This window comes from Oryza sativa, chromosome 6 (assembly GCF_034140825.1).
Source record: "Oryza sativa Japonica Group chromosome 6, ASM3414082v1".
In the NCBI taxonomy this organism is placed as follows: Eukaryota; Viridiplantae; Streptophyta; class Magnoliopsida; order Poales; family Poaceae; genus Oryza; species Oryza sativa.
This window is the reverse complement of record NC_089040.1, coordinates 24,121,227-24,146,261: the sequence shown is the minus strand read 5'-3', so window position 1 is coordinate 24,146,261 and position 25,035 is coordinate 24,121,227. Positions and strand designations below refer to the sequence as shown.

The window sequence follows — 25,035 nt, the reverse complement described above, 5'->3', positions numbered from 1 at the left end:
ATCTGATCTGTTTTCATCCCTCTAGACTTCTATCTTGTTTTTATTTCCACGTCCGCCACTGATTGACTATAAAGCGAACCAACCTGATTTGTGCCCAGTGACCATATGCTGATGCAGGCTATAAACTTTCTGCGGTTCATTCACGGAATTTCCAAACCTTCCTGATGAAGCATCTCTTGGTGGGGGAGCACGAATCGCAAAGCACTACTTCCTCCGTCCCATAAAAAACTAATCTAGTATCAGATATGACACATCCTAGTATTACGAATCTAAATATACATATGTTCAGATTTATTATATTAGAATATGTCACATTCGGTGATAGGTTCGTTTTTTAAAGGACGGAGGGAGTAGAGGAGTAACCGCCAAGTTTCCTGGGCTTGGTGGGCCGGTCGCCAACAGTTTGTTTGAACCCAGTATCCTTTCCGTGGCAACCAAGTTCCCGTGAGCCCATCCTCAGCCACCCGATTCCCCCATACAACTCAAATCAACGGCCCAAAAACAACGGAACCACCCCTCCCGGAACCTTCCAGAACACCCTATAGCCTCTTGAACCTTCCCGAATCCCACCTTTCTATAAATCCCTCCACCTTCTCCGACCTCCTCATCGTCAAAATCACATACACAAGAAGAGCGTGGAAGAGAGGGAGGAGAGGGGAGAGAGCAATGCCGACGGGGAGGTTGAGCGGCAACATCACGCAGGACTGGGAGCCGGTGGTGCTGCGGCGGACGAAGCCGAAGGCGGCGGACCTTAAGTCGACGAGGGCGGTGAACCAGGCGATGCGGACGGGGGCGCCGGTGGAGACGGTGCGGAAGGCGGCAGCGGGCACGAACAAGGCGGCGGCGGGGGCGGCGGCGCCCGCGCGGAAGCTGGACGAGTCGACGGAGCCGGCGGGGCTGGGGCGCGTGGGCGCGGAGGTGCGCGGCGCGATCCAGAAGGCCCGGGTGGCGAAGGGGTGGAGCCAGGCGGAGCTCGCCAAGCGCATCAACGAGCGGGCGCAGGTGGTGCAGGAGTACGAGAGCGGCAAGGCCGTCCCCGTCCAGGCCGTGCTCGCCAAGATGGAGCGCGCGCTCGAGGTCAAGCTCCGCGGCAAGGCGGTCGGCGCGCCGGCCGCGCCCGCCGGCGCCAAGTGAATCCTTCGTGGCCGGAATCGCACCTCCGATCCCTCCTAGTTAGGCGTTGATCCGTTTGTGAATGTGCAGTTTGTTTGTGTTCTTGGCTTAATTTTGGGGGGAAACTATGATATGCTAACTGGCTCAGACGCATGTGAAGTGATGATGGCTAGAAATTGAATTTCCGTTGGATTTGTGAACACATAGTTTAGTTGAAGCGCTTTTCGATCCGGTTGTGTTCAATCGTCGTTGTGCTCTGCTTCTAGTTGTGACTAGCTTTGTTCTCTGCTCATATTTCATTGATTGATCCAAGTGATTCTTCCTGGGAATCGCAAGTTCGCAACTCCGGGCCTCCCTAAGTTCCTAGTTATAGGCGTTGATCCGCGTTGTGAATGTACAGTTCGTTTGTGTTCTTGGCTTGGTTTGGGGAAACCATGAATCCATGATGCTAACTAGGCGTATGTGAAGTAATTTCTAATAGAAATTAAATTTACCGGCCGAATCGTTGTGCTCTGCTTCTTGTGTGTTGTGCGGTGCCTAGCTTGTTCCCTGTTCATGTCTCATCGACAGCTCAGGTTGCTGCTACCTGTCCGGAGCTTTGGCGGTCCGTAAAATTGATCGAGTCACTAACTCGGTGGGTTCAATTAACCAATGTTTATTCGTTCATTTTTCTCGGCTTGAAACGGATGAACTCCAGAAGAGCATTTTTCGGCTTACATATTTGTAACAGGCTTCACGGCTGAGTTTTTATCTTCACTTTTCCAACCAACATCTCTCGTTTTTAAACTGCTAAACGATATAATTTTTTTAAAAAAATTCTATATAAAAATTATTTTAAAAATCATATTAATCAATCGATTTTTTAAATTTATTTTAAAATATTTAATTAATAATACCTAAATGTTGTTTTGTTTTGCATGCTAGGAAGTGAGGTTTTCATCCCTCACTTTCGAACAGAGCCTTAAAGTATGTTGATTACAGCCACTGGTGGATCGCTGCTCTCGCAATAGGCCTTGTCACTTAATTCTGCCAAATTATGGACTAGTTATGTTTTTTTTTTCTTTTTGGTACGCAGAAAAATATGTTTGGTTTGCTACATTGACAAAATATGACTATGCTAAATTATGCTAAATAATATTTGTGTATTATTTGTGCGGTATTGGAAGTATTGGTAGTAGTAAACTAAGCGTTGCCAAAAATTAATGCTTAAAATGCAAATATTTTGGTATGGCAAGTTTTGACTTCCAAGGTAAAAAGGAGAATTTTGGCTTCCAAAGGTAGTATAAAAAGGAGGAGAACACCAACTGGCATATACAAGGAAAATAATGGATAATGCAACTTATTGACTCTCTGTAATAATCTTCCACCGTTACAAATACTCCACCACCCAGCAAATCCAACAACACCAACATGTGTACATACGCATGGCCGACTCGATCGGCGACGAGATCCAGAAAGAACTCAGAACCAGGGGGAGCCATGGACGGGGGTGACGACGGACTTGACGGCGAGGAACTTGTCGAGCGCGTGCATGCTGTCGTCCTTGCCGAACCCGCTCATCTTGCGGCCACCGAACGGGCAGCTCCTGTCCATGGCGAAGTAGCAGTTCACCCACACCACCCCTGCCCGGATCGACCTCGCCATCCGGTTCGCCACGTCGATGTCCCTCGTCACCAGCCCCGCCGCCAGCCCGTACCTCGTCCCGTTCGCCCTCTCGATCGCCTCCTCCACCGTCCTGCACCCAAAATTAATCTCTCTTACCACTATAGTAGTTTCTTAGATAATAAACATTTTGAATTGATATGACATATCATGGTCAGATCCTCTGCGATCGAAATCACGTAACTTTGTCACTTACATGTGGATCCGATGATCCCTGGATCCACAAGTTAGTGATAAAGGTACCGTGTATTTGACTAGAGAGGATGGCGATCCATATATATAGCTGGGTTTACTTGAACTTCATCAGGCACATGACGGGGCCGAAGATCTCCTCCCTCGCGATGACCATGTCGTCCTGTCGTTCAGAATCGCAAGCGAATCATCAGAGATAAGACTGTGAAGACACATGGTGTGTTCGTGGTAAATTCTAAAGGTTAATTTATTTTTTATCTTTACCTTCACATTGGTGAAAATGGTGGGCTCGATGTAGTACCCTTTCTTACCGCAGGGCTTCCCTCCCGTGAGAACAGTTGCCCCTTCTGCCTTGCCTTGCTCGATGTACCCGAGCACCCTCTCATACTGAGCCTTGTCCACCTGTATGAACATAGTAGCAGGGCAACACAGTACGGTGATCAGTCTCTGGTTCAGATAGTTAATCAGGCCTGAATCATCACTGAATTATTGGAACTCACAAGAAAAAAAATGCTCGTTGGATGGATGATGATTCAGATTTTTCGGAATTTAATTTCAGACTCACTCACCTGTGGTCCTTGATTGACGCGAGGATCGAAGGGGTCGCCGACGACCCAGCTCTTCATGGTGTCCGCTAGCTTCTGCTCGAACCGGTCGTAGATGCCCTCCTGCACGAACACGCGGCTCCCGGCGACGCAGGCTTCTCCCTGCAGATTGATCAGATCACGGCTATGGCTCTCATCAGTCAATTCAATCAAGATCACGGCAATGCATGGCGCTCTGCCAATTCGGATGCTCACCTTGTTGAAGAAGTTCCCGCCGATGGCGAGCTCGACGGCCTTGTCCAGGTCGGCGTCGTCGAAGACGATGAACGGCGACTTGCCGCCGAGCTCGAGTGCCACCGGCTTCAGGTTGCTCTTCGCGGAGGCCTCCATTATAAGCCGTCCAACCTCAGTAGATCCCGTGAAAGCCACCTGCAAAAAAAAAAAAAGTTGTAAGAAACCGATCAATGTTCATGTGCTAATTGACAGCTGAATGTATGATATCTTACCACGTCAACATCCATGTGAGATGAAATTGCAGCTCCCGCTGTTGGGCCGAATCCTGTCACCACGTTGATCACCCCATCCGGTACTCCTGCCTGAATATCACATTCCGAAAAGGTCAGAGATATTCAGAGTTTTAGACTACCAGCAATCACACAGCACAAAATGCCTGATGCAAGAACAGAGCTACTACTATATCGTTTTTCTTTTTTCAATTTTGCGTCCTGTTCTAAATTGAAGATTGGATTAGCTACTTTCTTGATTTTCATTAGCACGTTTTCCAAACTATCAAATGTTATGTTTTGTATGAAAATTTTCTATATAAAAGGTACTTTAAAAAAATAAATAAATTTATTTGTCAATTTTCTATAATTAATAATTAGTTAATGTTAATCACATTTCTCGTTTGTGTGACTAATCTTACTTGCTTATTTTTTTTTTAAAAAAAATTCTTACTTGCTTTGATAGGTGGGCGAGGAACAGGGCGCTGAGGGGCGTCTGCTCGGCGGGCTTGACGACGACGGTGCAGCCGGCGGCGAGCGCCGGTGAGACTTTGGAGAAGAACATGATGGCCGGGAAGTTCCAGGGGACGATGAGGCCGGCGACGCCGAGGGGCTCGCGGAGGGTGTAACCCTGGAGCTGCCTCGACATCTTGAGCGTCTCGCCGTGGATCTTGTCGGCGGCGCCGGCGAAGTAGCGCAGGATGCCGACGCACTCGCCGACGTCCACCGCCCTGGCGGCGGCGAGCGGCTTGCCGGCGTCAAGGCTCTCCAGTGCCGCCAGCTCATCCGCGTGCCGCTCCACCACCTCCGCGTACTTCGCCATGACCCTCCCTCTCTCCTGCATTTGACAAATGCGCCATTGATCGGTCACTTTCCAGCCATTTTTTGCACGATTGAGAGGAAGAAGAAGATGACCGTACTGATCCCGACATGCGAGGCCATTCGCCGTGGTCGAATGCTTCCCTCGCCGCCTTCACCGCCAGGTCGACGTCCTCCTTGTCGCCTTCGGCGACGCGGGCGATCACGTCGCCGGTGCGGGGGTCCCTGGTCTCGAACGTCTTACCTGGAGAAGAAGCACGGAGCACGGCGACCTTCCATGATCAGGATGAGATTATGTAAAGATAAAATTAAGTGAAAATTTCAGTAAACCTCACATTTCATGGTTAAAGTTATATAAAATCCTAGGTATCATAACCTTGATGAAGAGAGTTAGTTTTAGTTTATGACTCTCATCAAGAGCAAGAAGTCTTTAATTTTAGATTGGACTGCTATAGAATTTGACCCATCGTACAAAAAGTTTCTGATGATAAGAATCATACTTTCATGGAACTCCATAGGGGCATAGGGCTATAGGCTTCAACACGGTAGATGTTTTGTTCTGAATTATTCTGAGCAAACTTACGACCCAACGATACAATGGTTTTTTTTCTATTCACAAAGAAAATAATTTGGAAATCGCAATGCTTCTATACGCTTCCAGAGGTGACACATAACCGAACTACTATTGTTTTAAAGTTTTTCAAAACACCACCTCTATATATATTTAGTAAATATTTACTTAAAATTGTAAAATGTAGAATATATGTGGAATTTTTAGTTGTTGATTTTTTTATTAAGGTTTTCGGTTTAACTCTTCGCTACTTTGTAAAATATTATCTTAGATATGTTAAAGTCAATTGAAATATTGTCTTGGATTTTGTTAGCATGCTTTTACATTTCATTAAAAAACTTTCTATATAAAATTTACTCTACAAATATCAAATAAATATATTTTTTAAATTTATAATAACTAAATTTAATTAATTATATTCTAATGACTTCTTGATTTTCTGTGCACTAACTTCACCTTAATGAGGCAAACCCCGAATTTGATTTTTCTTCAGAGCACGAAACGTGTATAAAAGTACACAAGAAAATAGGATCTCTAGTACGGAAGCATTTATCTTCTTCTGAAAATTCAGAAATGTTCCAAATCTGAAACGTGCTACTGCTAGAGCCACATATGGGCAGTCCCAATCCATAACACTAGACATGGTTTCCATAAACTCCACATCATCAAGAAACTAGTGCTAGACACTACTCTTCCAATGCAAACACCACTATTCCATACTTTAATTTAATGCTATTTATCTCACATGATGTCTTAGATGTTGTGTAGAAACTATGTCTCATACAAGACATGGTTTTCTTCTCTTTCCTCATTTATTCACTTGCCACATCATTTTTTGTCCTAGGTGACAACTTATTTAATGCTATGAACACTATCCTAGTCATTGGGTTGGGAATGCCCTAATGATTTGATTTGAATAGTTCTTTACTACTTAGTACTATTAGTACGGAGTACTAGCTAATCATTGAGCAAAAAAAAGATGTGAGATGAAAACAGCAACTAGCCGGGGACGCGAAGCACATGGTATAACACGGGACGATGGGAAAAATAGATGCCAGAGGTTGGTAGAGACTGAAACTGCAGGCCCGTTCATGCTTCTTTGTCGTGTTACTCCTTGGCGAACTGCCCATGATCTCATCTCGCCATCAAACCGTACGATGCTAGGAGCACCACAAGTTTACGGTAACTCTTCAAAATTTACTTTCTCGGTTATAAAAATTAGCAATATAGTACTAAACTTTCTTTTTTAAAAAAACTATTTTTATAGGCAACACATGCAGAAACAAATATATTAAAAATGATGTATATGGTTTGCTCCCTTCGTCCCATAAAAACCCACCAGTATGAGAGGTGATATTTTCAAGCACAGTGAATCTGAACAGAAGACTATCCAAATTCGTTGTACTTGTAAATACCATATCCAATAGTTTTCAGAATGAGGGAGTATGGCTTATGAAATATAGCAATATAGTGAATTGTTTTTTTCATAGGCAACACATACAGAGACCAATCATATTGAGAACAGTGTATGTATATGGTTTCATATAGATAAAACCCATTTCATCTTTTTCATATTATTTTTTTCATATTTAATGAGAATGGATTTTTTAGTGGGAGTGGCCTAAGAATTAATCTAAACTGGCTGGTACTAATTAATTATGGAGAGAATCATTAAGAGCAAGTTTAATAGTACAGCCCACTGCTAGCTCCAATTCATCTATATATAGTCAATCTAACAGTCAATTCATACAATAGTTGCTTACGATACTATAAATATTTGGTCCCACATGTCATACACATACTGTGTCTTGGAGTCCGTGCTGCAGCTGGCTACAGATCTGTAGTCCGCTGCTCTTCTCTGTTATCTTTTATCTCATTAAAATATATTTATAGCTCACTAATAGTTTGCTATTGTACTTGCTCTAAGAAACAGCACTGATTGCGATAAGGAATTGAATCCCTACTAGTATTTGGAAGAAAGGAAATAAATCGAAGAGAGCAATAGGACAACCACGGCGATTATGAATTGGATCCCATTACTAGGTTTTGGTAGAGTACAATTAAGTCCTCCAGTAATTAACGCAGGTGGGCTGGACGTAGCTAGATAACCACAGCCCACGGCTAGCTAGCGCGCGGCTAACACACACGTACGTACGTACCGGAGGCCGCGTCGACGAAGCGCCCGTTGATGAACAGCTTGGTGTACCTGATCTCCGGCGTCGTCCTGGGCGTCCCGCCGCCGTCGTCGCCGCCGTGGAGGCACCCCGCGCCGCTGTTCTCCGCGCGCGCCTCGTCGCCGGCGTGGTGGTGGCCGTTGCTCTCGCTCTCGCTCGCCATGGCGCGCGGCGGTGTGGCTCGATCGGTCTCTCTCTCCGCGCGCTGCTTTGCTGTTGCGTCGCTAAGCGAGAAGCGTAGTCCTACTGTGGGGGGGGGGGGGGGGGGGGTGGTTTGGGCGAGGCGATACGCCGATTTAAAGAGAAGCGTGCGCCCTGCCCTGGCCAGGTGCTAGTTGGGCTAGCCGTCCTTCAAATTTGACAGTTTTTTTTCCCATTCACAGATTTGACTGGTCTAGCTGACTAGCTAGTCCTTTAAATTTATCCTAAATTATAGATGATTTTATAATCTGAAGATGATCATTTATTGCCCATGTACCCACCCCTCCCTCCCATTTCAAGCGCAAACATGAGTTGTCAAATTTTAATTGTACGTCTTATTTTATTTTTTTTGAAAAATAGTACTTTTAATGTTTTATCATCTGATAATAATAAAAATACTAATCATAAAATTTTTTAAATAAGACAGATGATTAAAGTTAGACAAGGAAACTCATAACTACGTTTAATATGGGACGGAGGGAGTATACTTTATGAGTCTATTAGGTTGATGTTATTTTAAATCTTTTTGGTAAAATTGAGAAATACGTGGATACATTTAATTTATTCCCAAACATTGGTAATGCCTAGATAATTTTGGTAACAATACATCTATCCTATCCTATTAAAATTTGATAATATTACCAACTCACCAAAACTTTGGCATTACCAAAATTCTAGAAATGTTTATTTTGGTAATAATTTGAGCCAGCCTTATATCTCGCTTATCCACTCTTTTATAGTTTATTCCTCCACCTACCTATTTTTACTTTACTTAATCCTCACCTATCATCTATTATTCCCATTCGTTCTAAAATAAACAAACATATCACACCCCTGTATTAGGTTTGTTTATTCGGATGAAAGGAGTAATACATTATTTTATCTCCTATCATCATTTTTCATCACTTGTACTTTTGCTATCTCCTTAATAATCATTAAAAAAGGGAAATTATTCTATTTGAGACGAGGGAGTATTTCCATCACCTTACTTTACTCCAAGACGGCAAGGCCTGACAGGCACCCGCACATGGGAAACAAACGGACGAGTCAAGGAGTGTACTCATGTAGTGTGGTCGCGCACTCACGTGATTACCTGAAGAACTTGCAAGGATTGGGATCTGGTCTCTTTTTCAATTCATCATCGATATGTATATATAGAGAAGGGTTAATTGGATCCATGCCACGCGAATTGTGGCAAATCAAAAAAAAAAATGCTACACCTATTCCGGAATCCGGGTGCAGGCCACAACTGTTTCGTCAAATTGGAACCATGCCATAATGTACGCCCTGCGCGCGCTTTGCCACCGTTTTAGGGTACCGTATTTTCGTATGGACGTTTCTGCCCTCGTGTTCACGTGTGCTTAGACCAGCTCCGGTCCGGCTCGAACAACCCGGTCGCCATTCGTTCCCCACACCGAAACCCTAGCTTCTTGGAGGCGGCGCAGGCGACGGCGCCGGCGCAATCGACGGCGGCGGAGCAGGCTTCGGTGCCGGAGCAGGGCGGTGGCGCAGGCGAAGGCGGCGGCGGAGCAGGGCGGCAGCGGAGCAGGGCGGCGGCGGAGGCTACGACGGCCGAAGGGGAGGACCTCCACCGATGGGAGGATGAGTGCGCAGGGGCCTACGCCTGCATCCCCCACCGCGTTGGCAATGTATTTGGGCGAATCCCTTGTACGGGTTGCTTCCAAACCGTGAGTACCTTCCCCCATGAACTCTTTATGCAGATAAAATTACGATTTGAGTTTCGATTTGAACTTTGTATGTGCGATTTGAGTTATTGTTTTGTCATTCGTTGGTAGGCATTGGTTTTCAGTCGATGTTAGGGTGCAACCCTATGCGACAGTAGATGCTGATGGTAGGAAAATCATCAGTAAAGGAGGCACTGGGCATTGGGTAATCGATTCAGAGAGTTTTTCGTTTGATTTCCTAATGGAAAGTTTGAGGGTTGAGTTTAAGTGGGGCTCGAACCAGTCTCCCTCAGTGTGGTATTTTAACAAAAATTTGGGTGAGGATGTTAGGCTCATAGGGGACACTGATTTGCCAGATATTTTCGAGATGTATGCAACCGAGGCCAGTTTCCACTTACTTGTAGCAGTTCTTGAGGAAAGCATGGATGTTGCTTCTGTGTGTTGTGTGCATGAGCCCATTGCTATCATCCCACCTGAGAACCCTTCCCACAATGATGGTTCTAGACAAGCTGCTACTAATGATGGTTCTGCACAGCCTACAACAGTGGAAGCAGATGTTAGAGAGCCTGACATGTTTGATAATTAGGAAGAATATGTTGGTGTTAATGATGAGCAGTTGTATCTGCCTCCAAAACCTACTCAGCCACCTGACACCTCTAGCCAATCCTCTCAGCCTGCTGCCACAGGGTTTGTGTCACGACCGGAATTAACCCAACGGGCGTTCCTTACGTGCATGTATTATTCCTTGTCCCAGGAGGCAAGGTACACCAAAAGTTGATACATTTCAGAGTTTATCAAGCGGAAGCGTAAATAGTTAATTTATTACATGGGCGGCGAAGGCCCAGCACACACAAAGACAAACGGGAAAGAGGGGAAGACTAGGGCGACGACCACAGGCGCTTGACGGCAGGCACGAGCTAGACACCAAAGCCTTCATCTTCTAGGAACTCCACTTCTGGGTTTGGGAAAAATTGAGCAAGACTGAGTACAACCACCGTACTCAACAAGACACACCCACAAGTGCAGAATAAATGCAAGGGAGTACAAGGGGGTTTGCAGTAAACAGCATTAAAAGACACTTAGTTGCTCAAAGCTATTTTGTAAACACGATTCTAGAGCTATGCAATATTATTAATCAAGGCCGTGAACCCACACGAACCTGCCTTAACCCAAGGCCTACGATGATTCAGACCGAACTGGCAACCCGACCCTGGGTCCCAGCTCGTCCCAAGCCAACCCAGGCCAACCATTCCACATTTTAGTTGTTAAGCAGGTTTTAAGAATTAAAACACTAACTTGGGTACATTGCTCGGCTTGCCCATAACCAAGGGCGCGGCTATTCGAATAGATTATACTCTGATCAGAGGTGTACATCTTTACCCACAAGACACATCTTCCTCACGTGTAACCATGTGCCACATACCACCACGGTATACGGACAGAAGACGTGACATAGTTTCCAACCCATCCTAGCCATAGACAAGAGTACCGACCCAACCCCACCTACGGCCGGAACCCCCGGGACAGGTAGGCAGGACTGAGCCTCTAGCAGCAGGACACCGGCCCTGTGCCATGACATCTCGACTACCGGGCCGCAGCTCGTGTAGCCTTCATTTGTCCTAGAGATGTCCATCGACCCCCGACTTCGTCCATCTCCATCCGTGTACTTTTGTTTATAACCAGACTGAGCCACAAACTAAGCCTTACCCACTAGACATGTAGAAGTACGGTAGTGCTTTGCAACAGAGGCCCGAAGACCGGTCCTTATATGGCCGAGGTGCTACTATCAAAACCATGCACCCGAGCCTAGCCTAAAACCATTTTGAGGGTTTTGAATAGAGGGGGAGGTGCAAATCCAATTCCACAATAATCCAACCATTCCATAGTGTCCAGGTGATGAGAATATTCCCAAAGTCTAGAGTTATAAAACCACCTAATGTTGCCTAATTAATCAGCGAAGCATCTACCTAAAATCATACTAGTGGTACCATGAGTAGAGTGTCCACTAGTTGGGGTTTTGTTTATTCTAGGGTGAACAAGGAAATAATAACAATAACAATAATAAGGTCATAACAAAGGTAAATAGGCATGGCTAGATAAAACAGTGATAACGCGGGAATTTAAATAAAGCGGTAATGCAATAATTTAAATCAAAATAATTTTATAAACTGGGATTCAATATGTTCAAGGATGATGTGACTTGCCTTGCTCGCTTTCCCAAACGTCGGCTTCAACCTCCACGAAGAGCGGATCTTCCGAAGCTGCAGCGTTTACACGACCAACGGAAAAGAAAAGGATTTTACTCTAATAAACTCCATATAACAAGCAGGAACAAAGCACAAAAATGGGTTCTTGACTTCTTCAGGAAAAATTAGAGACTTGAATGGTCCAATTCCGAGTTCAAATGGCCAAGTTATGGCCATTTGAAGTTTATATGCTCTTTAAATGAATATTTGCGAATTTCTTCATTTAAATTTTAATTTTAAAAGGGTTTATTGCGTCAGCCGAGGGGAGGGGACGCGCGGACCGGGTCCACGGGAGTGGGGCCCACGCGGTAGCCTCACGGTCCACGGTGGACCGGGTGCACCCGGGCTCACACCGGCCGGCGCCGTGGGCCCCACGCGTCAGCCGCAACCGAGGGCGCGGGCGGCTGACGGCCGGGCCCCACGCGGCAGCCACTCGGCGCGCCCGAGGGCGGCCAAGCCGGCGCAGCAGGCGGGAGGCGGCGCCCGCGCCCCTATGGTCGCCGGCGGCGGCCATAGGCACGGCGGAGCGGCGGCCGAGAGAGGGGAAGGGAAGGGGGAAAAGAGGCGGCGGTCCACGGCTCACCCTAGGTCGACGGCGACGACGAAAAAGGCGGCGGGAGCGGAGGAAGGCGGCGGCGCGGCTCGGGTCGACGGGGTCGACGGCGTTCCGGCGGTCGGTGAGCGAAACGAAGGGGTGGACGAGGTCGGCGAGGATGCGGCGAAGCCGAAGGAGGCGGCGCTGAGGTGGGAGGTGGTCCGGGGCGACGACGGCGGCGGACCGGAGCTCGGCGGCGACGGCGGAGAGAGAGAGCGACGGCGGGAGCTCGATTCCGGCGAGGAGGAAGGGCGGCGAGAGGCGGAAACGGACGGAGGAGGTACGGGGAGGGTTTAAATAGAGCCGGGGCGAGAGAGGGCGGCCGGGGAAGGAAGGAAACCGGCGCGGGAGGTCGGCCGCCATCAATGGCGCCGGCGAGATTTGCGGGGGCAAGTCCGCCCGTTTGAACTCGATAGAGAGAGAGGGAAAAATGGGGGGAAAGGGAGAGGGAATCACGGGGAATAAATCCCCCTATTGATTGCACGCGGGGACGACGGGATGCGGCGGATTCGGCGGCGGCGGTGGCGCTAGGGCGCGGGCGAGGCGGCATGAGCGGCGGGAGGAAGGGGATGACGGGTGGGCCCCACCCGTCAGCGAGGGTGGCGGGCGGGCCTGCCCGTCAGCGGCGCGCGCGGGGAGAGGCCGAGTGGGCCGCGGGGAGAGGAGAGAGAGGGGGAGGGAGATGGGCCGAGCCGGCCCAAGAGGGGGAGGGAGGGAAAGGGGACCTTTAGGGTTTTTCTTTTTATAAAACCATTTTAACTTTGTTTATTTCTTAATAATTATTATTTGTGCTCTGAAAATTCCACTAAAATTTATTTACGCATTTTAGGCTTTTAGGAAATATACAAAAATCCTCCAAGCCTTATTTGACTTTTAACTTTGCACATTTTAATTTTTGGAGGCTTTCACACGGATTTTAATTATTCTAGGCATAATTTAGAGGATGTATTTTAGAGTCGTTTTGGGACGTGACAGTTTGGTGGCCAATCCTCTCAGCCTGCTGCCATAGGGGTTAGTGGTCAATCCTCTCAGACTGCTGCCACAGGGGTTGAAGCTCCTGAGGTAGAAGTCACTGATGAAGCTCAGGTTGTTAGAGTGTTGCATGATCCAGAGAATCCAAATATAGTGAAGAATGCTCTATTCCCTGACATGATATCTTTTAGAAAAGCAGTTAGGCATTATGCAATTAAGAAAGGTTTTGAGTTTGCTGATTTGAAGACAGATAAAACAAGATTCATTGCAACCTGTCGCGCTGAAGGCTGTCCATGGAGAATACGTGCTTCCCTAATCCATGATAAGAAAACAATTAAGGTATAAATGTATTATTTTAGTTAATTTATTTTTTCATCTCCTGAAAGTAGTGTTAGTTTTAGTAACTTTTTATCACCATGTCATGTCATGCAGATTACAGTTCTTCCCTTTGAACACAAATATGCATCTACCAAACTAAGAGAGGGCAAGATGGCTACACAGGGCTGGGTTGCTGATAGGCTTGGTGATTGGTTGAAGAACAATCCAAAGAAGGGTGCTAAGGATGCAAGAGGGAAGCTGCAAGAACAGTATGAGATCAAGTTGAAGTATTCAAAGGCATGGTCAGGTATGAAGTTAGCACTAGAACAGGTACATGGTAAATATGAGGAAAGTTTTCAGTTGCTTTTCAACTGGAAGGCTGAAATTGAGAGGAAGTGTCCAGGTAGTATAGTTGAAATTGAATTGGAGAAGTTAGGAAATAAAATGTGCTTCAAGCGTTTGTTTGTAGCTCTAAAACCATGTATAGATGGCTTTTTGCAAGGGTGTAGGCCATATGTGGGTGTAGACTCAACTAAGTTGACTAGAAAATACACTGGACAGTTAGCTTCAGCCACCTCTGTAGATGGTCACAACTGGCTTTTTTATGTATCATATGCAATTTTTGATTTGGAAACTAATAACAACTGGTTGTGGTTTATGAAACAATTGAATAGAGCTATTGGTTGTCCTGAAGGGTTAGTTATCTCAACCGATGCATGCAAGGGGTTAGAAAAGGCTGTTAGTGCTGCATTTAGTGATCATGTTGAGCATAGAGAATGCATTAGGCACCTCTATGCTAACTTCCTAAAGAAGTACCATGGTTCTGTTATCACTGAGCATTTGTATCCAGCTGCTAGGAGCTACACTGAGGAGGGTTTCAAGTACCATATGCAGCAAATATATGCAGTGAAACCAGATGCAATAGAGTTTCTTGAGCAACATCATTCAAGAATTTGGTACAGATGTGGCTTTGGAGAAAGCAGCAAATGTGACTATCTGACAAACAATGTTTCTGAGTGCTTTAATGCTCAGATCAGAAATCTGAAAGGACTGCTTCCTCATGAACTTGTTGACAGCATACGAGAGTTAATAATGGAGAAGATGGCCACTAGAAGAGATGTTGGCAAGAAAATGGATGATGGAATCATTCCAGGTGTTATGAAGCAGCTTAATGATGCCACATCTCTTCTTAAAGTGGTGAAGATTACCAGAAGTGATGATGGGTTTGCAGAGGTCACACTTGTGGATACTGACAACAAGACTAGAAGGCATATTGTTGACCTAGACAACCAAAAATGCTCCTGTAGGGCTTGGCAAATAACAGGGAAGCCATGCAGGCATGCATTGGCCTGGATATGCAGCAGTGGAGGAAGGATACAAGATTTTGTGAGCCCATATTATAGTGTGCAAATGTTCAGGACAGCTTATGCAGGCAGAGTACCACCTATGACTGATAGGACACAGTGGCCAGTAGTTGATTTGGGCTTCAAGGTGCATGTCCCTAAGCAGAAGAGAGGTGCTGGGAGGCCTAGAGTACAGAGAATAAGGGGATTTCTTGAGCCTGGAAGAAAGAGAGTGAAATGCAAGAGATGTAAAAGATTTGGACATTTTGAGAAAACATGCAAGCTAGCTGAACCTGTAGATGCAGATGATATGAGCAGCCACTGCACCCCCCAAAAACGGTATATTGCTGTCATTGTGCTTCCATTCTTAATTAGTCTTTGTGCAAGCGGTTTGTGTTCTTTAACTCCAACTTGATAAAAAAAACCCAACTTGATAATTATTGTTAGTTACACTCCTGATATATTGTGCTATGTTGTAGTCACTAAGATTCAGGCTTGTATGCTTGCCATATGGTCTAAAAATTCTCACTTTTTTGTAGGAAGAGACAAGTGTGCAGGCAAGGAAATGATCCAGGAGTGTCAACAAGTGAAGCAAGCTGCTCTGCACCAAAGAAGAAAAAAACACCTAGGAAAAAAAAGACACCAAAAAAGAAGAAGACTCCCCAGAAGAGGAAAGACCTAGCATCCTCAAGTGCACCACCAACTAGAGTAGTTAGGAGCCTATCTACCTATCTTCTACTGTAATGCCAGCTGCCTCCTCTCTAAGTATTTTGCTAATTGCCAATGGCTGTGATGAACTTGTAATGCACGTGTGCCTGTGAACTTGTAGTAACCTATTTGCAGTGACAATGTAGCCTGCCCCATCTCTTAAGTATTTTGCTAGTAAGGCTGCTATGAACCAGTAATGTTGCTCATGTATGTCTATACTGTTGTATGCATATGTTGAGCCTGAAAACTGAAATTATGGAATGCATCAATGATCTCTTTTGCTGAAAATTTACTGTACTCATGTGCTCTCTCCTTTTGTAAAGATTTCTGTGCTGTAAACTGAAATTATGGAATGCACCAATGATCTCTTTGCTGAAAATTTGTGATGGACAATTGTCTGCATGGCACTGATTCTATACAGGAATCTGACAATTTTTCCCAGCAATCTGCAAATTTTATGGTTCTATTATTGTAACAATTCACTACTTTCTTCTCAAACATACACTTTCATTCATATTGTTCAGCACTGCACATACACATACTTTCTTCTGAAACATACTCTTTCATTCATATAGGTCACCACAGTACATACACATGACAATACATCCATATTTCCAATCCAAAATACACTTGTTGACAATACATCCATTTTTTTCCCATCTAATTTCTACCTACCATTAAGCAAGCAAATAAGACAGTGATCACTAAGGTAAGGTATAGAAGTCTAGCACGGCTAAATTTAACTTCTTCCAACTGCTTCTTCATCGCTAAACACTCCAGCCTACACTGGTTGAGTGTCTCAATTGTTGACTTCAACTCATTTTCCTTTGCATCAAGGACCTCACAAATCTTCGCTTTTTCATTCTTCTCATCATCTAAATATTGGCGAAGAATGTCGATTGTTTCTTGCATATGATCGTACTCGCCGGCGTGACAGTACGCAACCATCTCCTCAGCATACTCATTCAGCAGGTCTTCCCATATCCATAAGAAGCAACAGCCCTAAGCAAACAACTAAGAATTAAGACACCGAAATGAAACCAACGAAACTAAGCAAGTTCTTACCGAATTGCCGCATTGTAGCCACCAGCGTCGAGGATTCCTTGGTGTGTTCGAAATCTGCACAGTGGCGGAGGCACCGCAAGCACACTTCAGCGTGGGGATGGAAGAAGGTGATTCCATCATCGCCTTGCCGTCGCGCCAGGAAGGAGGTGATTCCATCGTCGCCTTGCCGTCGCGCCAGGTCGTACTCGCCGCCGGTCGCCTGCGCCGTCGCTAGGAGCTCCGGCGCCACCGCCTTCGGCCGGCGTAGCCTCCGCCGCCGCCCTGCTCCGCCGTCGCCTTCACCTGCGCCGCCGCCCTGCTCCGCCGCCGAAGCCTGCGCCGCCGTCTGCGACGCCGCCCTCCGTCGCCGTAGCCTGCGCCGCCGCCCTGCTCCGCCGCCTTCCGCCGCCATCGATTGCGCCGGCGCCATCGCCTGCGCCGCCTCCAAGAAGCTAGGGTTTCGGTGTGGGGAACGAATGGCGACCGGGCTGTTCGAGCCGGACCGGAGCTGGTCTAAGCACACGTGAACACGAGGGCATAAACGTCCATACGAAAATACGGTACCCTAAAACGGTGGCAAAGCACGCGCAGGGCGTACATTGTGGCATGGTTCCAATTTGACGAAATAGTAGTGGCATGCACCCGGATTCCGGAATAGGTGTGTCATTTTTTTATTTGCCACAATTCGCGTGGCATAGATCCAATTAACCCTATAGAGAAAGATCCTCCAATCCGTTTAATTTTATAACCTGCTTTGTTTATACGTGATTTGGTTTGACATTCATCGATCTTTGCCAATAAACCCGTATCATATTTGATCACAGAAAAAAAAAACTTGTCGCGTTTGGCGATTTTGACGAGCTTTGGTATAATTTTAACATCGTCACCGTTGCCTGCCCTCCAACCTTTGCAGCCACCTGACAGCTCAGTATAGCTTTGCATATGACCCCACTTAGCTCTATGCATGCCCCATACATGGCTTGGCACATCCGTGTTATTGTTGTCTCATCTTCTTTTTCTATATATCCAGCCTAGCTTGACAAGTTTTTGCCTTGTTCTGTCCTCGTACTCTGGTTTTAACAGTTACAAGCCTACCGTTATACTCCCTCCGTCTCATAATATAAGGGATTTTGAGTTTTTGCTTGTAACGTTTATCACTCGTCTTATTCAAATTTTTTTTAAATTATTATTTATTTTATTTTTGACTTACTTTATTATCTACAATACTTTAAGCACAACTTTTCGTTTTTTTATATTTGCAAAAAAAAATTGAATAAGACGAGTGGTCAAACGTTGCATGCAAAAACTCAAAATCCCTTATATTGTGGGACGGAGGGAGTATTATTTGTTTCGAAAAATGTTACTGATATGGGTTGCCAGTTGCCCCTCGCACAATATTCACTTATCTCTTTTAGACCTATATGGTACTGGCACCACTGCCATACGTACTCCTTTTATCTATCGTTGTGTATAAGATCCATCTCTATTCCTATGTTCCAATAAATTAAAAACTTTTCAAGTTTTTTTAAATAAACCGGTATCTTTAAGTGGGTCTACCAGTGTAAGGGGTCGGTCCATCCAACTATAAGGACGGTTTTAAGTTAAGAACCGGTACCTACAAATGAGAATAGGCATAGGTTCCAATTAAATCGGTACATATGAGCATCATCTATAGCAGTGTACGCGCATAATTTTTCATTAGCAAGTACGCAATGTCACCTTATTTCCTTGGGGTCAGGTTGAATCCAGCGACACCGAGGCTAGAGGAGCTGAGATAGGACGTAGGATTTGACCAGCTTTATAACCAAAAGGTTAAACGAAGTGGACGATTCACTATTGTTTCCACAAAGTCTTCGGTTATGATGTAAAGTGACCAGGGACATGACATGGAAAGATGATTCTTTACGTAGTTAATGATCAGATGATGACAACTATACTACTGTCTTTGTTTTTTAATATATAAGATCGTTTGACATTTTGACAAATGTTTGATCATCTGTTTTATTCAAAACTCTTATACAAATATAAAAAATATTTAACTTTTATAAAAAAACATTTGATGATAAATCAAGTCACAATAAATAAATAATAATTACATAACTTTTTAAATAAGGCAAATAGTCAAACGAGTATTTTAAAAGATCAATAGCATTATATATTAAACAACGAGAGTACTTAGCTAAAGCAAAGAAAAATAAACATGTACGTTTTGTTTCCTTGTGTATTTACAACTCTGGTAGGCTCACTCAAGAAAGGACAGAGTACATATAAACTCCAATAACGACTGCACGTTCTAAACGCCAAACTGTGCAAACGTACAACAATCAATAATAAATCTCATGTTACTGTTTTGACATCTTCTTTATAGCCTTTATGTACGTTATATGCGTCCATTTTCTAGCACGCACAAGTTGGGAGAAGAAACTTAGCTAAAATTGCGTCAGTGCCGTAATTAATTTCTTGTATCATCAACAAGCAAAATTTTCTCCGAGATCTGAAAATGCACACCGACACACTGTACGCCCCATAACAGATGCCGCACGTGGGAGCTATTATACCGTTGAAATTTTCAAGTTAAGAAATACTAGCTCTGTTTCATTTTAAATGCAACTATGTTTTTCCGTACCTAATTTTGATCGTTTGTCCATCTTATTTAAAAAAATTTTGAAAAAAATTAAAAACATAAGTCATAAGTAAAGTACTATTCATATTCATGTTTTATCATCTCATAATAACAAAAATACTAATTATAAAAAAAATTTTAAATAAGACGGACGATTAAAGTTGGACGCGGAAGCACTTAAATTTGGACGGAGGGAGTAATACCGAGTCTCTTTTATACTAGGTACTATAGGAGTACCATTCAAGTGCCCATATTTTAGATCAAAGGTAGCATCCTAATTGGCTGTGTTTTGTGATGTATGGTTGATTGTTGAGACTTGAGACTTGAGGCAGTAATTTTTTTTAGATAATTAAACTTGACGAACTTTGAAGCACAATATGAAGGAATTTTTATTTCGATAAATTTTCGTTACCGTATTCGAGCCTGTTCCTATTCACTTCGTTCTCATGTTTACCAATCACTAAGTCGCGCGTTGCGCAACAATGAATATACACTCCTAAGTGTTAACCTGTACATATTCCTAAGTTGTCTTGTAAGTGTTTTATACTGTTATTTTAGAAAAGTAGAAATTAGTGGCACATCGTTTTGTTGCCCAATATTAGGATACAACCATTCAAGTATTTGTTGTTGGTGCATATGACACACCCTTCTCTCGATCACTATATTTTCACTCAACATATTGAACTTTCATCACGATATATATATTATAAGTATTTCTAAGGCATTTTTTATGCTGAATGGAATATAAATGATAATTTAGATAACATAATGTTATAAAAGATGCTTTTGAGCTCAACTATAAACACAACACTTTAGCGATTAATAAAAAAAATCAAGCGTATACTCCCTCTAGTTTTTAACGGACGACACCGCTGGCTTTTGAACATGCTTTTGACTATTCATCTTATTTAAAAGCCATGTAAATATGAAATATACATATAAGTTATTCTGAAAGTACTTCTAATAATAAAATAAATAATAAAAATAATTATGTAATTTTGGTCAAATATATATTTAAAAATCAAGAGCATCATATATTAAAAACTGAAACAAAATAAAGCATATCGAAGTCCATCTAATATGCTAGTACTTTGTACTATTCGTAAATACATTTTATAATTTTATTTGAATTTGAGTTGTGCCATTCTTTTTTTTCTATGGCTGACCATGTGCCTGGCAGCTTTGAGACTTCCTCGTTGGAAGTCTAGAAGTTTCTTGAGGGCAGCTCCTGTGCCTTGAAATTTTTTTTCTGGTTTTTTAATAGAAGTATGAATCTAATGTTTCATTTTTTGCTTGCTGTCTGCATCCAACAGTGGTTCTTTCGTGACCTAGCTCGATTGCAAGAAACTTTAGTTCTTTAAATACTTTAGATTCGGAATTTTCCCCTGAGAATCATGCTTATTTTGGCCCGGAAATTCCTTCCGAGGGCCCCCACACATAGCGTTTATCTGGCCTTCTTTTCCCATGACAAGCCAACAAGGCCAAATACGGATTCCATCTCCATACGTTCATCATGTTACGATGGACCGAAATCCAAGCCCATTTATGTGTTAACAAGGCCCAACTATGCTAAAGTTGTTTCATATCTGGCCCATCAACACGTTGCAGTTATGGGTCGTCATTCCACAGTGGGCTTGTCACAACAAAACTCGTAGGAAAAAGTCCAATTTGACTCCCTTAAATATAGGCAAAATCTAATTCGTACCCCTCAACTGGAAAACCGGGTAGGACGACTCCCCTAACTATTGTAACCGGTGCAATTGGACTCCCTCGGCGGTTTCGGAGGGCGGTTTTGCTGACGTGGCAATGTTGACCCGGTTTTCGTCCCACGTGGCGCTTACATGGCATTAGAATTAAAAAAATATCTGTGGGTCCCATCTGTCATTAAAAAAATTATATTGTGGGACCCACTGACATGTGGGGCCCACATGTCATCCTCTCTTCTCTACCTTTTTCATCCTCCCCCTCTCTTTCTCTTCACGAGAGTGGGACGAGGGCCAGCGGCAGCAGCGGTGAAGGACGGGCGGGCGAGGGCCGGAGCAGGGGCCAAATCGTCGGCGGCGGCGGCGGACGGGGGCCGGAGCGGCGGTGGCCGGCGCACCCACGGCGCTCTGGAGCGCGTACCGAAGCGACGCCTCCACGACATCATCTCCCTTCCCGTCAATCTGGACCACGCCAAGCCAAGCCACTGCGTCGTCGACTTTGCATCGTCCTCCTCTCCGTTTCCCCACAAAAATCCCGGAGAATGGCGCACCGAGGAGGGAGATCGACTTCGTCTTCTCCAACTCCGGCCGCTGGCGTAAATCTTCGATTCCCGCCGCTCCGGTGAGTCTCGCGTCGATTCCTTGCGCATGAACCACCCTAGGGACCTCACTAATAACATCAGAGCACATGCATGTTTATTAGATCGGTGGATCAAGCCGTCGCCGTTCACCCCGGAGGTTCTTGCCGCCGCCGAGCACGATTCCGGCGACGAGACGGCGACGGCGCGATGGAGACCGACCCGCCGCCGCCGCCAACCCGACCCCCGTCCGTCGCTGCCGCCAACCCGACCCCCGTCCGTCGCCGCCGCCAATGCCTATGTGGCCCCTGCTCCTGTGAAGACAAACGGGGGAGAAAGAGATGAGGGAGAGAGAGGGAGGAGGAAGAGCTGGCCCCGCCGCCGACCACTCCCTCGACCGCCGCCGCCCTAGTGTCGCTGAAAGGGTCAATTAGGCCTAGAGGAGGGGGGGTGAATAGGCTAATTTAAAACTTTATGCGGAAGCTAAAACTGAGTTAGGGTCGGAAAGTCTGATCCACAGTCAGACTATCCGAAAATATCAGATAGTCTGATGTTGGATCAGACTGTCTGATCCACTAAAGGAACACTACAAGTAGATCTAGTGCACAAACAAGAGTATGGCACAAACAGCGACTAGATCTAAAGCGGCACAAAAGCAAAGCTAAATAATAGGAGAAGAGATATCACCAACAATGAAGTTCACCGAGTTGTTCCCGGAGTTCAAATCCTTGAGGGGATTCTACTCTACGTTGAGGAGCTCACTAAGAGCCGGGTCTTTGCTAACCCTTTCCTCAAGAGGTTGCACTAAGCACTCCTCTTTCCACTAAGGGGTATCTCTTTCCTTGTGGAGGCGAGATCCGGCCTTCACAAACTTCTCCCGGCCAACCACACGTAGATCGGTGGCTCGGGAGTGACACCTAGCCGTTTAGGAGTCCTCAACCTCCAAGAGTAACAAACACCACACAACTCTTGGTCAAACCCTAGTGCTCAAGATCGAGTGAAACACACACTAGGCCCTCAAACACCAAATCCACAACCACCAAGATCTACTACACAAAGAACAAAGAGGGATTTGAGAGAGGGAGAGAGAGCTCAAAGATCCAAAACACTTTAGCACCAAGCTCAACCCAAAGTGAATGTGAATGAATGAGTTGGGTAACCCTAGAAAAGGGTTAGGTGGGGGGTATTTATAGAAGCCCCCAAAATGTGGCCGTTGGGAGAGAATCTTTTCATCCCACCTCGGAAAGTCCGAGGTGACATCGGATAGTCCGATGTTTTTGACCCCCAAGCAGGCCAGAGACAGAGAACAAAATTCTAGAGGATTTCGGACAATCCGATCGATCGGAAAGTCCGATGTCATATTGGATATTCCATTATTTTTGAACCAAGAATTTCATCCTCTCACAGAGACTCAAGTTCCATTGAATTTCGGAGTCTCTGGATCATCGGATACTCCGATCACATCGGATAGTCTGATTTAAAACTCACTCAAAAGGAATAAAAAGCAATTCAAAATAGAGAGTGAAGTTCTGAGAAATTTCAGATAGTCCGACGTATCGGATAGTCCGACCTTATATCGGATAGTCCGATATTTTTTAGCCAACACTCAGACCGAAGACAGTGAGCAAAGTTCTGTGAAATTTCGGATAGTCTGAGCATCGGATAGTCTGATCAACATCGGACAGTCCGACAGACATAAAACAGGAACACTTCAAATAAATGATTTTGAGCACTAGTGTTCTACCAATTATATGCATGTGGCATCCCTCTTAATAGTACGGCATCCTAATACTCAAGAACACAAGATATACATGGATTAGAAGACAATTACCACAAAAGATGCCGCAATACTTATTGTGTTGACATCCACTCCTTTTTCATCCTTGCATACATCTCAACAAAAAGCATTAGTTACCCTCTAATTGTGTTGTCATTAACACCAAAATAAATGAGGGGTCCTAGATGCACTTTCATTCTCCCCCTTTTTGGTGATTAATGACAACACACTTAGAAGTAATAAAAGATTAGGATTTTGGTGGAGCTCCCCCTAAATATATGCTAGAAATGAAATAGGAGAGCTCCCCCTCAATCTATGCACTAGATTAGAAATGACAATATAACCTCATGCATATGCCAATGACAAGATATTTCACACATTTGAGCATGGATAATAGATAATTGCACATAACAAGACACAAAAACCCAAGGGTCGACTAGCCATCACGAAAGGAGATAGATTAGAGATTTTTGATGATAGGTGGTTCTCCCCCTTTGGCAACAAGGCACCAAAAGGGAAAAAATAGAGGATCACTCATCCTTATCAGAATCCTCGCCCTCCTCACTTGACTCCTCAGCATAGTCACCTTCCTCCTCCTCTTCTTCTTCCTCCATAGGAGCCTTGCCATGATCCGCACGAGAGGAGCTTGCCTCAGCTGCAAAAGGGTCCTCAATCACATCCTCCCCACTGTCCTCAACCTCAGAACCATCGGGAGAACACGGCAAATGGGTGTTGCGAAGGAGGGTCTTGATCCGTCGAGTGTCCTTCTTCCTTGCTCTGCGTTCCTTGGCTTGCCGAACTGAGATGGTCTTGCATAAGTTGAAGATGGACTTGAAGAACCTCAAGGACGAGTTGGAGTCCGGCTTGGTGACGGTAGCGGAGGGACCGGCACGAGAAGAAGCACGAGTGGTTCGTCCAGCCGGCACAGCAGCAACCTTGATGGGACGGACTTGGTAATCGGTATGTGCCACCTCCTTGTGAAACTTCTTCTTGGACACAATCTCAATCATCTTCATAATGTAAGGCCCATAGCCAAGTCCTCGCTTAGGCATCATGGAGATAAGCCGGATTTCTTCAAAGATGAAGTCAAAGGCGTCAAAGAGCTGTGGGTGAGCCTTCATCTTGTAAAGCAAATTTCTTGTATAGGCAAGGACGTTGCTAGCATCACCTTCCTTGGGATTGAGAGTTTTGCGCAAGAGCTTGTTGAGATAGGCATAGAAGGGAAGGAGACCTTTGATGGTGCCTAACTCATAGTCCACATCTTGGTACAAGAAGTGAAGAGAATTTGTGTCCATGGGCTTCTCATCATGAATCTTGACACGATTGGTGCGAGAGCGAGTCGGAAACCCCAAAATGGCAGCAAACTTAGCATATGTCACGGAGTATATGATGCCATCTGTCATCCAATGAATAATCTTTTCTTTGTTGGGCTCAAAATAAAGTGTGGCATAGAATTGTGCGAAGATTTCTTTGCACCATGGGTATTGCAAGCCCATGAGTTCCTTCAAGTTTTGCCGAGCACAAGCTTCAATGACTTCATCAATAATTGAATCATGCAACTCCTCCATATACTTCCAATCAACCCACTGCATAAGAATAGGCCCCTTCTTAGGTGCATTCACTGTCTCATAGTAATCCTGCTGAAAAAGGTTCCAAAACCGAG

The 25,035-nt window shown here is 44.9% G+C and overlaps 3 protein-coding genes across 4 annotated transcripts; 2 read left to right on the top strand and 1 right to left on the bottom strand.

The window, feature by feature from the left end:
- Nucleotides 1–606: 606 nt before the first annotated feature.
- LOC4341420 (multiprotein-bridging factor 1c) lies at nt 607–1,315 on the top strand. The gene has a single exon (XM_015786345.3). It carries the CDS (start codon nt 667–669, stop codon nt 1,132–1,134), a length of 468 nt encoding a protein of 155 aa, XP_015641831.1. The 5' UTR covers nt 607–666; the 3' UTR covers nt 1,135–1,315.
- A 1,110-nt stretch (nt 1,316–2,425) lies between these two features.
- On the bottom strand, nt 2,426–7,856 carry LOC4341419 (aldehyde dehydrogenase 1). Of its 2 annotated transcripts, none has more exons than XR_001546467.3 (9): nt 7,565–7,856; nt 4,936–5,078; nt 4,470–4,853; nt 4,019–4,108; nt 3,768–3,941; nt 3,537–3,674; nt 3,232–3,369; nt 2,972–3,130; nt 2,426–2,848 (listed from the first exon to the last, which is right to left on the bottom strand). XR_001546467.3 is itself a non-coding variant. In XM_015786109.3 (9 exons), exons 1-9 carry the CDS (start codon nt 7,740–7,742, stop codon nt 2,575–2,577), a joined length of 1,581 nt encoding a protein of 526 aa, XP_015641595.1. In that variant the 5' UTR covers nt 7,743–7,855; the 3' UTR covers nt 2,426–2,574. The 2 variants fall into 2 exon arrangements, 1 of the variants encoding a protein (XP_015641595.1); XM_015786109.3 differs by having other exon boundaries at nt 3,069–3,130; nt 7,565–7,855.
- Nucleotides 7,857–13,308: 5,452 nt separating this feature from the next.
- Nucleotides 13,309–14,986, top strand: LOC136357036 (uncharacterized). The gene is made up of 3 exons (XM_066311760.1): nt 13,309–13,617; nt 13,711–14,829; nt 14,921–14,986. The coding sequence occupies exons 1-3, from the start codon at nt 13,456–13,458 to the stop codon at nt 14,984–14,986; spliced, it is 1,347 nt and encodes a 448-aa protein (XP_066167857.1). The 5' UTR covers nt 13,309–13,455.
- Nucleotides 14,987–25,035: the final 10,049 nt, after the last annotated feature.

Excerpts from the sequence above, each read along its gene's own strand:
- LOC4341420 (XM_015786345.3), top strand. The coding sequence starts at position 667 with ATGCCGACGGGGAGGTTGAGCGGCAACATCACGCAGGACTGGGAGCCG.
- LOC136357036 (XM_066311760.1), top strand. The coding sequence starts at position 13,456 with ATGATATCTTTTAGAAAAGCAGTTAGGCATTATGCAATTAAGAAAGGT. Across the intron at positions 13,618-13,710 it reads ATGATAAGAAAACAATTAAG|ATTACAGTTCTTCCCTTTGA; the intron begins GTATAAATGTAT and ends CATGTCATGCAG. Across the intron at positions 14,830-14,920 it reads GTGATGATGGGTTTGCAGAG|GGAAGCCATGCAGGCATGCA; the intron begins GTCACACTTGTG and ends GGCAAATAACAG.
- LOC4341419 (XM_015786109.3), bottom strand. The coding sequence starts at position 7,742 with ATGGCGAGCGAGAGCGAGAGCAACGGCCACCACCACGCCGGCGACGAG. Across the intron at positions 4,854-4,935 it reads GGCCTCGCATGTCGGGATCA|GAGAGAGGGAGGGTCATGGC; the intron begins GTACGGTCATCT and ends TGTCAAATGCAG. Across the intron at positions 4,109-4,469 it reads TCGCCCACCTATCAAAGCAA|GCAGGAGTACCGGATGGGGT; the intron begins GTAAGAATTTTT and ends TGTGATATTCAG.